Source organism: Aulostomus chinensis, chromosome 4 (assembly GCF_037954235.1).
Source record: "Aulostomus chinensis isolate RoL2024-O1b breed Wild chromosome 4, RoL_Achi_v1.0, whole genome shotgun sequence".
Classification (NCBI taxonomy): Eukaryota; Metazoa; Chordata; class Actinopteri; order Syngnathiformes; family Aulostomidae; genus Aulostomus; species Aulostomus chinensis.
Window position 1 is genome coordinate 10,971,695 of NC_141323.1, and position 12,322 is coordinate 10,984,016.

Below are 12,322 nucleotides of genomic sequence, written 5' to 3' on the forward strand. Positions count from 1 at the left end.
CTCCATTTAGATGTTCTGCGACTCGTTTTCATTGATTGGTGGCCGCCAGGTAGAACCTGATGACTCACTTGAGCTGTTGTTTGTTCCCTCAGTTTGATTGGTTTGAGGCCACAAGATACAACTTTACCCCTCAATCCTGTTAATTCCAGGCTACGAGGTCTAACTCCCCCCCCTCAATTTTGTTAATTCGTGGCCACAAGATCCAAATCATTTCCTCAGTTTAGCTCCTCTGAGGTCATGAGATGCGTACTCTGACCTCTGACCTCAGCTTGATTGATTTGTGCCAGCAAGGTATAGCTTGTTCCCACTAGTTAACCCAAACAGCGAGATGTCTGCTTGTGTTATGGCCATAAATAAATCCAATTTTGGGAACAAGTTATCTTTTCTGGCTGCAAATGAATGAAATTGAGGAAATGAATCACATTTCATAGCCAGAAATTAATTCAACCGAGGGGAAAAGTCGCATTTTTATGGCTTAAAGATCCTTTTTGAACCTGCTCTATGTATTTTTATTTCTCTCTACGGCCTCTTCGGGGCTCCGTATGTCTGTAAATCCGTAGGCTTGCTTAATCCCGGGGTTTCCTCCTCCACACTCAGTTCTCCACCACCACAATGATCAGAAACAACAGAGCCGGCTTGAATACATCAGGCTTGTGGACTTGTTGTTGCTCCAAAGAGCACAAGGCAGCAGATAAAGGAATGTAATATACCCAGCAAAGGAGCACATTTAAAGGGAACATGCAAGCGTGGCAGGTACACGATCCTTCTTCTTAACAAGAGAAATCAATATGCACATTACTGTTGGTTTGCACAGTTGGCTGTTTTGCAAGAACCACCCAGCGACCTCCTTTATCATGTAGCCGCTTTAGATAAGCCATTGTATGTTAATTTTCTGCGAATATGACTTCAGCAGGGCAATCACGGCTGTGCTAGAGAGAGAAACTAAAGGCTTTTCTGTCTTTCTGCTGCTGGCAAAGTCACTTGACCTGCATTTGAATAAAAGGACGACTGAGGCAAATATCAGTTTTACCCTCTCCTGTTCGTGGAAGACAAAAAAAAGCCTGTGTAGGATGTGAAGTGTTGCTGTTGTAGGAAGTTGTTTCCAGTCATTGATGTTGAAATAAGAAAGCTCCGGGCTGGGGGAGTTCCCCCGTTGGCCTCTGCTCTGTTTTCTGTTTTGTTTGCGGTCCACCGGGGGCTTTTCTTCAGTTAGCACTGATCATCACATTTAAAGGAATGGAGAGGAAGAAGCAGGGGACAGTCTCCCGCTGCCAAGAGGAAACAACTCTTGGATGAGTCTAAAAGAGGAGAACCTAATAGGCAGTAATGCAATAAAACCCGAGCCCATGCAGTGGTAGTTAATCTCCTAAATCCTCCATTAAATCTTTGGCATGGATGGGTTTAGGGAAAGGCAGGAGGACAACACGTGGATGGCCAGTGCCCCATCGGGGGCTAATCAATAAAAACCTCCACTCAATCTGGGACCACGTGGGCATAAATGCGCTGCGTCTGAGATTAACCCTCCCAGACCGCTTTAATCCCTTGATGCCCAATCTGGGCTGTTTCCTCCAGGGACGCTGTGGGCCAGTAAGCTGCGCTAAGCACAAATGTTCAGCTCAAATTGCCGCTGTGGGGCGGAAACCTTGAATATCTAAAACGGATGCTTAAAAAAAAGAGAGAGAGAGAGAGAGAGAGAGTGGATTTTTCTATTTAGAAATATTTATTGAGCCAAAGTGCTGTATCGTATCACGACCACGAGGAGCAGGGGTCATGTGATCCATCAGTGTCGTTCCATGATAGATGTTTCTAAACATTATTTGCTGTTTTGTTGGGTTTTTTTCACAACAGAAAGAAATATTCTTTCTTCATGTTTTTCCTGGTTTAGATTAAGAATCCCCAGAATAACGGCATTTATTCGTGAGTCTTTGTCAAACAACCTCATGATGTTTGGCAGGAATGAACCGACATCCACGTTTAGAGCGGCGGCGGCGGCGGCCTGGCTGATGTGGTTAGCAGTGTTTTTTGCGTTAGCGGGTCGGGCACTAAGAGCAGTTCCTTCCGGCCGTTGCCAGGCACGTTACAAAAACGCCAGAGGCTCGTTCAGGTTGTGTTTTTTTTTTTTTGTGTAGATTATTTTTCTTTATCATGTTTTTTTTGTTTTTTTTTAAATGGCTACGTCACGGCATCATTCACCTTTCGCTGACACACCTGGTCAACGAAAGGTGAGCAGATTTAATCTCAGTCATAGATGGTGATGTTGTTTTACACGATATTGTGTCAGTATTCCAGCCCTCGGTATCGACGTGGCGTCGCGGTGCGTCGCCATCACAGCGTTCCGTTGCAGCAGGTGTCCTCAGGAAGCTCAGTCAATGTCCAATCTAGCAAATAAATTAGGATAGAAATTTGGAAAATAAGTAAATAAGTTGTGACAAAACACGTCTCCTGAGATATCAGGAAAAGTGACACTTGGGTGGCGCCCAGCTCGTTCTCCTCTCAGCTTGATTTTTGAAATTTACATGAATTTATGTCGAGTACTGCAATATTTATTGTGTAGTATTGGGATGTATACTGTGGTAGATCTGTGTATCTGGATGGGTTTTATTATATCAGGGCCTTGGTGTCGTCCTCCACCTCTGTTTCATCTGATTAACTGACAAAAAGAAAAGAAAAGAGAGAGAGAGAGGAGAAGAAAAAGTTATATTGTGCAACTCTGTTTTAAATTGCCATTCCACAAAAATCTGGGTCATCTTTTTACTTTTTTTTTTTTTTTTTTTTTTCAGGCTCTGAAAATATGAAATGAGAACATTCTTTAGTACCTCGGGGAAGTGATGATAAAATACGACCTTTTTTTAAATTCCAGTGAAGTTGAGAGGGAGAGCTTGAAGGATACGCGAGGGTCAGTTTTGGGAAGTGAGCAGCGAGGGTTGGCCGCGACTTGGACGACGGCACATTTCTCCTGTAGTTTGAGCGAAACGAAAGAAGGAGAGAGCCTCTCGTCTGACGTGGATGCTTCAGAACTGAAAGTGGGTGATTTGCTCTGCTCGTCTGTTTAATGTCAGACTTTATGTTTTCAAGGGCAGGACGATAACAAAAATGTGTCACTCCTTAAGAATGTAAGCTGACGACGAGATAGTGAACAAGACATCAGGAATGCCTCCAGCAGGGCTGCAACCGTTTATTCCTGCTCTTACCTCCGCCTGAGGTTTTACCCTCCACCGTCTGTTGGTTGTTGTTTTTGTTTTTTGAAGCAGGATGCCCCCCCCCCCCAAAAAAAAAAGAAGAAGAAGTAGTAACCTATCAGACAGATATTTACTTCCGGAATGTTGAAGTTTAAATTTGCAGCAGATCCTTTTGACCGCAGCGTTCTTTTCCACATCGACCTTGGAGGAGGTAGCATCCGCTCCCCTGGGTTCGTTTGGTTTTTCTTTGATTAACTCCTTCAAAGTGTCAAGCAAAGAGGCCGTCTTTTAAAAAAACCGCCCCATTTGGATTGTGGATGGTTAAAAAAACAAACGTATTCAATTTACCGCGAGTCTAAGCCAGCAAAAGAGAATTTAGGACTTTTTTTTTTAGAGACGTAAACGCTGGAGAAGTTGCAGGGCAGGTGTGGCGTGGACGGTTGTAGGACACGTCTCCACACCCGACTGGCCGATGGGAATGTTGAAAAGGACTTCAATTTCCTTGATTTGTGTTGATTAGAACCACACAGACAGAATGGATGGCTATGGGGTCGACTCCCACCAGAGACACCGCACCGTGGGTTAATGCCGCTGCGGTGCGCGCTCATGCCGCCTTCATCCTGGAGGTCTGGTGGGCTTAAGTGGATTCCCTCAGGGTTGCTGACGTATGACATAGTTATGAAGTGACTTTGACCACAAAAACACGCCGAGTTCATCCTTGAATGCCAAATCCATGGAAATTTCTTCAAGGTGCTCCTGAGTCACCCTCTTGGAGCGGGACGGCGTGTGGACAACACAACCGGGCCATCAGACTTGCTCACTCATGATCGGCTCTGCTTCGTTTTGCATGTTTAAAAACCCTGGTTTCACTAAAGACAGGGAAAACCTTGAATTTAGAAAACCTGGCTTGATGAGTAACAGATTGTGACAGGATAATAATAATAATAATAATAATAATAATAATAATAATAATAATAATAATGATAACAAAAAAGTTGACCAGTTGATTAAATAGTGGCTTGTTTTGATGAGAAAGGCGGCAGCTGTGGTTTTATTAAGAGGTTCTGCAAATAAGTGAAGCTGCAGACGCAGTCCATGAAAAACAGCTTCAGGGGAATTTTAAGGGGAGAAAACAAATTGATGATCTGCTGCGAGTTTGTTGTCCTACGATTTGATAGCAGTGTTTGAGTGCACTTTGTGTTATAATAGGCACTGTGCTGCGCCGCATGCTGACACCAGCGATGAGTCAATGCTGCTGAAGATTGTCGGGCACTTAGGCAAGAAACCCTGATGGGCCAGGGTGGGTGGAGGGTGGGTGGAGGGGGGAGGGAGGGGGGGGGGGGAGGGGGGGGGTGCGAACACCGTCATGTGAGTCAAATTAGCTCAGCTTGTTGTTTACGCAATGGATGTACGCTGGAGCCACTGTGGGATATCGGGGGTGTGTGTAGTTTGGGGGGGGTGGCGCACATGCACACACACACACACACACACACACACACACTGGGATGGTTGTGGAGTCTGTCACAGTCTTTGTCGCCTCACAGTTCTGTAAATACACTCAGAACAAACAGCAGCTTGAGCTTTTTCTGTGTGCTTTAATTTTCTCAGGATTTCAAGGTTTTTTTTGCGGGAGCTTAAGTTCTTTTCATCGAGGGATTGTCAGGCGTTTCATCCTCTCGTTGTTGTTGTTGTCGTTGATTTCGGCCAGTGAGGACGTTGCTCTCCTCATCAAAGACTCTTTTTTGTCTTCTCTCTAATGCTCTTTTGGATATTGTTAAGTGTGGAGCGTCTGATCCTTGAGGTGATTTTGGCTCGACGCAGGTGTGCACGGCCGTGTGGATGAGAGTGTGGAGAAGTCCTTGACTCAGTGGTGTTGCATCCTGACTGTGTGAGAGGGACACCGGCCAAGCGAGTGACAAACATTCACAATAATTCAGCCTCTCATCTTGTTTTGTTGATTCTTTAGAAATACGGTTGAGGCGTCTTTCATCCTTTTTCATCCTTTGTAGTATTTTTTTGTTGTTGTTGTTGCACATTTGTAACTTTCTTGGGACTCAGAGATGTGCTGAAGCGTCTCGCTGTCTCTGGTTTGTGAGTCGTGATTTCCTAGAATTAAAACTGGATCACAACATTTCATTGTTTTTATTGTCTGTAAAAAGAAGACATGAAAAAGATGGAATATTGATCCAGAAATCCATGACCCTGAGCATAGTCACTGATGGCCTTGACTTAAAAAAAAAAAAAAATCATAGAAGTGTAAAAACAAACACTGAGATTCCACGATTCCTAATCGAACCCTCTGTAAACGCCAGAAATGCTGTTAAAAAACAGAACGTTTTCTTCTCTCAGTTTAAATAAATGGAGCAACGACACCAAGCAGCAAAATACTGAGAAAAACTGAAAAGGATTTTTATCGTTTCTCACAGACGACGTGAGGACGTCATCTGTCACCGGGAAGCGTCCCCGCGTCCTGAAAGCACCCAGAAAAACGAACGTGGCAAATCAGGCGCAACACCAAGTGTGAGATTGGATCTTGTGTTCCAGAAGCGAATGTTTCAAAGAAACGTTATCCAAGTTGTTTGTGCGTGTTGTGTTGCAGGGAAAATCAGGACTGAAAGGATCTGTGAACGCAGAAATTCCAGTTTGAGGCCGAATTTTTACGACCGCCACGGCGCCGCCGACTGCTGTACGATCGAGACTGAAATGTTTTAAAGATACGGGAAAAAGTCAGAGGGGCAAGAAGCTGCATTGCCCTTTTTTACAGAGTCATTCAGTGCAGACGCGGTTTAAGTGAGCAGAACTTTCCTCCCAAAAGTTAAAGATGATGTTGCAGTGTCAATGCAGTTTTTGACTTTTCCTCATTGTTGCTGTCACTCAGTGCCACGTCGCCATCTTGCTCATCCACTCATCTGAGAGGTTGAAAATGGCTCTTTGGTGTAACTCTTATGAAGCTTATTAGCCTCAGGGAAAACAAGCGGCGGCGTGACATCACACGTGAAGGGCCATAGACCTAATGACTGTTTGTTTTTTTGCTTTGATCTACATCAAGTAGGAGCTGAGGCACATCGGCGCGACTGATTTTATCTCAGTGGGTGGCTGGTTTATTGACAACATGTTTCAGTCGCGGCAAGTGAAAGACAGTCGGTCAGAATTAATTGCTGATGTGTGTGGGCAAAAAAACACTGGTGGGCTACGGGTCGAGCAGATCCGGCTAAAATTAGCTTTGTTTGAAGTTGACCAGCTGAAAGGGAGGCGGCTGAGATGCGGCGCTTCCTGCATCAGCTCACCGATTAACCAGCAAAGACCTGGAATACTCGACCTCTGGCGAGACGAGCGGCCTCATTTTACCGGATCAGAGGTGTCGAGGGGTCACTTTGGGAATAAACGCGTCTGTGTCACAAGTCCTCCTGCCCCCCCCACCCTTTGCAGAAGCAGTACTCAGTTCTTTTACTCAAACAAGTAGAAAACTATTTGCTATTGAGTATATACTACGTGTCAAAATTAGAAGTACCACATGATATTTGTCCCTCTTGATATTGGCCAGAAAAGTTGAAGGTACCCTGAAAGCCCCTTGAGGCAAATTTGTTCTTTGATTGATTGAAATTTGAGGTTTTACACGGAGAAAACTACCATGTTTTCTCCGTGTAAAACCTTTTTCTTTTTTTTAAGTAACTAGTATCTGATGGGTAAAGAGAAATGTAGTGGAGCAAAAAGTACAATATCTGTCTCTCTCAGTCCTCGTCTCTGCCTCTACCTTTTATCTCTTTCCCTCTCTCCCTTTCTTCTTGCTCTATTAATTAGCTTAGCTGATAGGCTCATTAGCAGAAGTAATTTAATAATAAGATAAATCAGGGTGGTTATTGCCCATTATTCACAGATAGCCGCCGTCATTTGTTGGGTCTTCTTCATACCGTCCATCATGTTTTGCATCTCTTTCTAGTGACATTAATCTGTGTGATGGTTTGGTTTGTTTTTTTTCCCTCCGTGGATTTTTGCTGTCGGCCTGTTGCCTCGCTGGTGAGGTTCCAGTTCTTCTACTTTCTTTGACTCAGATTGGTTATCTGATCGGAGTTTTGCTTTAGTATGCAAATCCAGGACATCAGCAGACAATGTGCAGAACCAAACAATGCAGAACTGATACACACTCACACACACACACACACACACAGAAGGCAGCGGATGCTCTTGTTCATTCTTCTCCCAAACTTTTTTCCAGAGTTAACGATCTGCACCTCCCAGGCTTTTTCCTTGTCTCTTGTTGATAAAGTGGCAGTTTTCAGGGGCGGCAGCCTTTTTTTATTTTTACTTTTTTTTTTTTTTCCCTTCCTTGCCCTTCAACCATGTTGGCCATCACTTTTCATGCTAACCCTCCCACGTCTTCTTTTGTGCATTCAAAGGATGCTTAATCGTTTCCTGTCAGCCAGATCATTTTTCCTGAGAAACTAAATAATAGATTTGTCTTTAAGTAAATGCCTCAGCTTCGATGAGTCATCGTCTTATCAAACGCTGTTGTGATGTAATCACAGTTTTACAGTACTTTGTTCTTGTAGAAAATAATTTAGACCTGACACCTGATAAATGACTTCACTTAATCGCTCGTCAGTGATATAACAGTAAACCCAGGAATTAACGCATCAGGCACAGCGTCACTTCACGTGTCGTCTAGAAGTCCAGTTCTTAGAGGACTAACATGTCGTATAAACACACCAATTAGACCTGCTTATCTTTGTGCTCCAGGTAAGTGGAGGCAGGTGAAATGTTGCAGTGAAGAGCAGACACAACACAGGTCAAAGGTCAACGCTCGTCAAGGAAGTGGAAGGAGCAGGATGCGGTCTGGCACTCGGGGGCAGCACATGGCTCCCGCTGCAGTGATGTCACGCTGTTCCGCCAGCGTGAAAGAAGAAGAGGTGAACAAAGGTGAGCGATGAAGGCAGGCTGACCAAATACGTCGAAAAATCAGAAGGGTTGGTGCGACGTTGTGGATTTAGCTCGCTGACGGCGATCTTGTTTATATTTTGTCTCTGATGACTAAGGAGCGCGTGCAGGGGGGATTTCGGGTGATGAAGCAAGCGCTTGTAGGTTTGGGGAATCCCAGTGTCTGATCACTTCCCCGGAGAAATCTTCCCCGACTTCAAAACTCGCCCTTTATCACGGAGATTTAAGCGGGATAGTCGATGCTCTGATTCCCTGAATTGTGCAACGACACAAACAAATCTTCTCAGTTCAGTTGCATTTACACACCTAAAGTGTGTTCTGTCCTCGGCTCTCAAAGATCCAATCGAATCCCTCGAGGTGAGCGCTGCTGAAATGGCACCAGCGGGATCCCTCAGACTCTAAGTACGCACTTACAGATGCAGCAGCCCAAAACCTCCAGCAGGGTTTATTTGTTTGCTTGCAAGCAGACTTTGTTGCATCTGCCGCTGAGCCCGATGTTGACGTTGTCCATTATCTCCGCTGCTTCCTCCTGTGCCACAGAAACCCAAGTATCATCGCATTTTCACATTCTTGGCTTCGATTTGATGCAGAAGTTCTGGTTCATCAAAGCAGGTCGCAGAGTGTTTGCACGCACAGAGACGCGCTCGCACCTCGGACGCACCTCCCAGGGGAGGACAAACATTGGTTGCATCGATTGCATCAGACGACTTAAAACACTCTTCAGCTCACGCCGTGTGTTTGATGGTTAACTGTGTGCTTCCATGTAAACGTTGGGCACTTTTAGCCTCCAGCGTAGGCGTCTTGTTTTATCAGTGATGATTAACTTCACCTTTTGGATCCCTTCAGATGCGGATTCCATGGAGGAGGAGGCGGAGTTTAACTGGGGTGAATACATGGAGGAGACGGGTGCCAAAGCCGCCCCGCACACCACCTTCAGACACGTACGTATGATGGTCACCTCACTCCTGAATCCTGCTGATCTTTTAAACACAACCTCCGACTTAATGACATATCGCAGGGTGCCAGGTCCCTGCAGCGCTACTCCAGCAATGTTCAATAAGACGCACTCTCACTGGCTTTGTTCCCTCAGGACGCTCAACTTGTTTGACGACCTTTGCCAGTTATTTGAAGCACAATTGAGCTCGATTACTGGAGCGTAAAAGGAAACAGTGTGATTGATTTAAATAGGTTTTATGCTGGTGCTTTATTGCTTTTGAGATGTTGTAACGGCCCTCATGTTATTTTACCTCCACACGGTTGAAATCATTATAAGGAGGTAAGGATTTTTTTTTTGTTCATGTATCAAAAAAATATCAGAATTGAGACTTGGATCGGACCAGTTTGAATAAAGTTCCTTCTTCTTAATCATTTAAAGCCAAATGGGAGGTTGTAGCAGAAGCCTGGATATGTTGAGTCATGGGATTCGGTACAGCCTGAATTCTCTAGAAAACTGAATCGTCTATTTCAAAACCATGAACCTGGAACAGTTTGAGTAAAGAGTCAACAAGATCACCTGGACGCCAAGTGTGTGTCACATTCCTTCTTATAAAGCAAACCAAAATAAGTCCTCTTGAAAGTGGACCCAAAACACAAAAGGGGACTATTTTTGTTGTTGTTGTTTTGTTAGCCTTTTTTTCCCCACCAAACTGGCGCTGTTTCTTGAAGCGGTGCCATTCTAGGTTCTCTGAAACTTGGTTCTGGGGCATGAACCTTATTTCTGGGACATGACCAGTTTTGACCCAACCAGGTGCGACAGTGGCGGGGTGTGAGAGAGCACCGGGTCACGTGTGGTCACAGCAATACTGATGACAACACATTATATTTGTAATCATAAGTTGTATATCACCTTTATAAAAAACTGGCAGCTCAAAGTGCTTGACAACAAAGAGAGAGGAACATTAAAAACATGTCAACAGAAAACTAAAGAACATTGAAATCATCTTTACGGGGAATATTAAGAAGGAAAAGAAAGTGAAGAATTGGATTTGAATTATCGAGCGTTTTTCTCTGAGCTCAAAGATGCTTCACACGAGTTGAAACGATGACAAAAACTCGCAATAATCTCATGTAATCGCACATGGAAAGCAGTTCAGAAAAGCTGGGTTTGGATTGAGGACTTAAACACGGACACATCAGCACTGTCACGGATGTCCACCTGCATGACCGCGCTAGAAGACAGCGAGGAGGGTCACGTGATGACGTCACCACAGTTCACAAGAGAGAAAAAAAAGGATAGGTTTCCTCTGCAAACACAAACTGGGGGTTTTCATGAGCGGGCACAGAACGTGTTCCCTGGTGGTGGTGAAGGCGTTCTTCAGCTCCGGAGGCAAAGCATGTCATGGTGTGGAAACTGGTCAGCAACACAGAACCGAAGCAAACCAAGCTGTTGCTTCAGAGGGTTCCGAGTTCTAATTTAAGGGAAAGGAAAGGAACCGCACCCACCAATTTGATCAGCCCAAAGTGAAACAACCATTATGGGGAGTAATTATGTAATTATTTTCAGCCAGCTGTGCTGTTAAAGGTTTAATGTCCACCAACGTGTTGTTTTTTCTTTGTTTGTTTGTTTGTTTTTCTGGCTGAAAAAGTCAGGTGCCCCCAGCTGAGAGTGCCTCAGAGGTGGTGCAGCGTTTGGTTGCTAGGATACGGGATGCTTGTGGAAGTAAGAGCACGGGCAGTCGTAGTTGTAGTCTTGGCTCTGGGTGAACCAGGGAGGGAGAGGACGACACGCTGGTTGGTGAGGGGTCCTGACACTCTGCAGGCGACGATTGGTGAGGACGATCGTCTGGTTTCCTCGTTCAGGTCTGGGGTGACGGTCAGCTGGGTAGAAAGTGACAGTGAGGAGCGCTTTGCTTTCCTAAAAGATGAACAGTTCTCAATTTTCGGGGGGGGGGGGGTGCTTGTAACACTGTAGGGTTTTCTATGGAGTTTTTCCTCAGTCGATGTGAGGGTCTAAGGGCAGGGGATGTTGTTATGATGCCATGTAAAGCCCTTTGAGACAAACTGGTGGTGAAACCAGGCTCTACAAATAAAATTGCCTTGCCTTGTAGCCTCCCATAAAAAAAAAAAACAGTTCAAAAGACACGAGGCTGCTGTGAGGAACACCTCAGCCGCTCCCAACCTGTTAAAACTCACCTGCTTATCTTCTGCTGCTGCCCTGTGGTGAGGGAAATACCATCCCAAATAAACTCTCCTTGTCAGCAAACAATTAGGCGGCTTTGCCTCCAGTAGCGTGTTGCATCACAGCAGAGGGCCAGATGGGCGCGAGCCGTTGATCCCTCCTGGATGCGAGGACTTTATCCTCCTCAGCTTGACCGTCAGAGCAGCTGTCAGAGGTGGAGGCGTGTGTGCCGGTAATTTAAACTGTTATAAAAGAGTGTTTTAGTTTCTTACATCACCTGGAGTGATGAATGTGATAGGATGCGGGTACGCGGTGTGTTTTACGAGTGAAGGACTCGTTCTGCGTGTAGTGATTTGGACCGCTGACGTCTCCTGGGAAGTTAAATTGCCTTGTTGGTGAGAGAGTGGAGTCACTGGGAAACGGACCATGAATTCCCCAGAAAAATGTGATTCAGTAAAGTGCAGCCCTCATCTCTCGCTCTGCCTGGACAAATTGAAACAGTGATTTCTCCTGGGCTTTTACTCTCTCTCTCTCTCTCTCTCTCTCTCCCTCTGTCTCTCTCTCTCTCTCTCTCCCTCTGTCTCTCTCCCTCTGTCTCTCTCCTTCTCTCTCTCTCTCTCTCCCTCTGTCTCTCTCTCTCTCTCTCCCTCTCTCTCTCTCTCTTCCCCTCTCCCTCTCTCTCTCTCTCTCCCCCTCTCCCTCTCTCTCTCTCTCTCCCCCTCTCCCTCTCTCACACACACACGAGCACGCATGCACACACACACACACACACACACACACACACACACACAGGCAGTGTTTGCTGCTGAGGCTGCCCATAGCCCTCTTACATAAGTCAGAGTGATACAGCACGTTTGCATTGTTGTAGCAGGAAGTCACGGGGCCGTTCGTATTGTGTTTATTTCTAAGATGTTGGCTTTTTCCATTCACTTGTGTGTGTGTGTGTGTGTGCGCGCGCGCGTGCATGCGCGCGCGTGTGTCGTTGCTGAATGTGAACATCCTGTTAGGCTTGTAGTGTTCTCAAGAATTGTATGGCAGCCCGTGGCGAGGCTGGAAACACATTATTCTGCATTCGTTTGTTGTTCCAGAT

The 12,322-nt window shown here is 45.4% G+C and overlaps 1 protein-coding gene across 4 annotated transcripts in view; it reads left to right on the forward strand.

Annotated features, from left to right (window-relative positions):
• The window catches only part of sfmbt2 (Scm like with four mbt domains 2), a 44,693-nt gene that overhangs the window by 2,298 nt on the left and 30,073 nt on the right, over positions 1-12,322 (forward strand). For 3 of the 4 annotated variants that reach the window (XM_086201738.1, XM_086201736.1, XM_086201735.1), the window contains exons 2-3: positions 7,917-8,096; positions 8,961-9,055. In XM_086201738.1, the coding sequence (XP_086057864.1) occupies positions 8,006-8,096; positions 8,961-9,055 (186 nt within the window). In that variant the 5' untranslated portion in view covers positions 7,917-8,005. Of the gene's footprint in view, positions 1-617; positions 754-7,916; positions 8,097-8,960; positions 9,056-12,322 lie in introns of those variants that run through there. The other variant, XM_086201737.1, reaches the window with a different exon arrangement.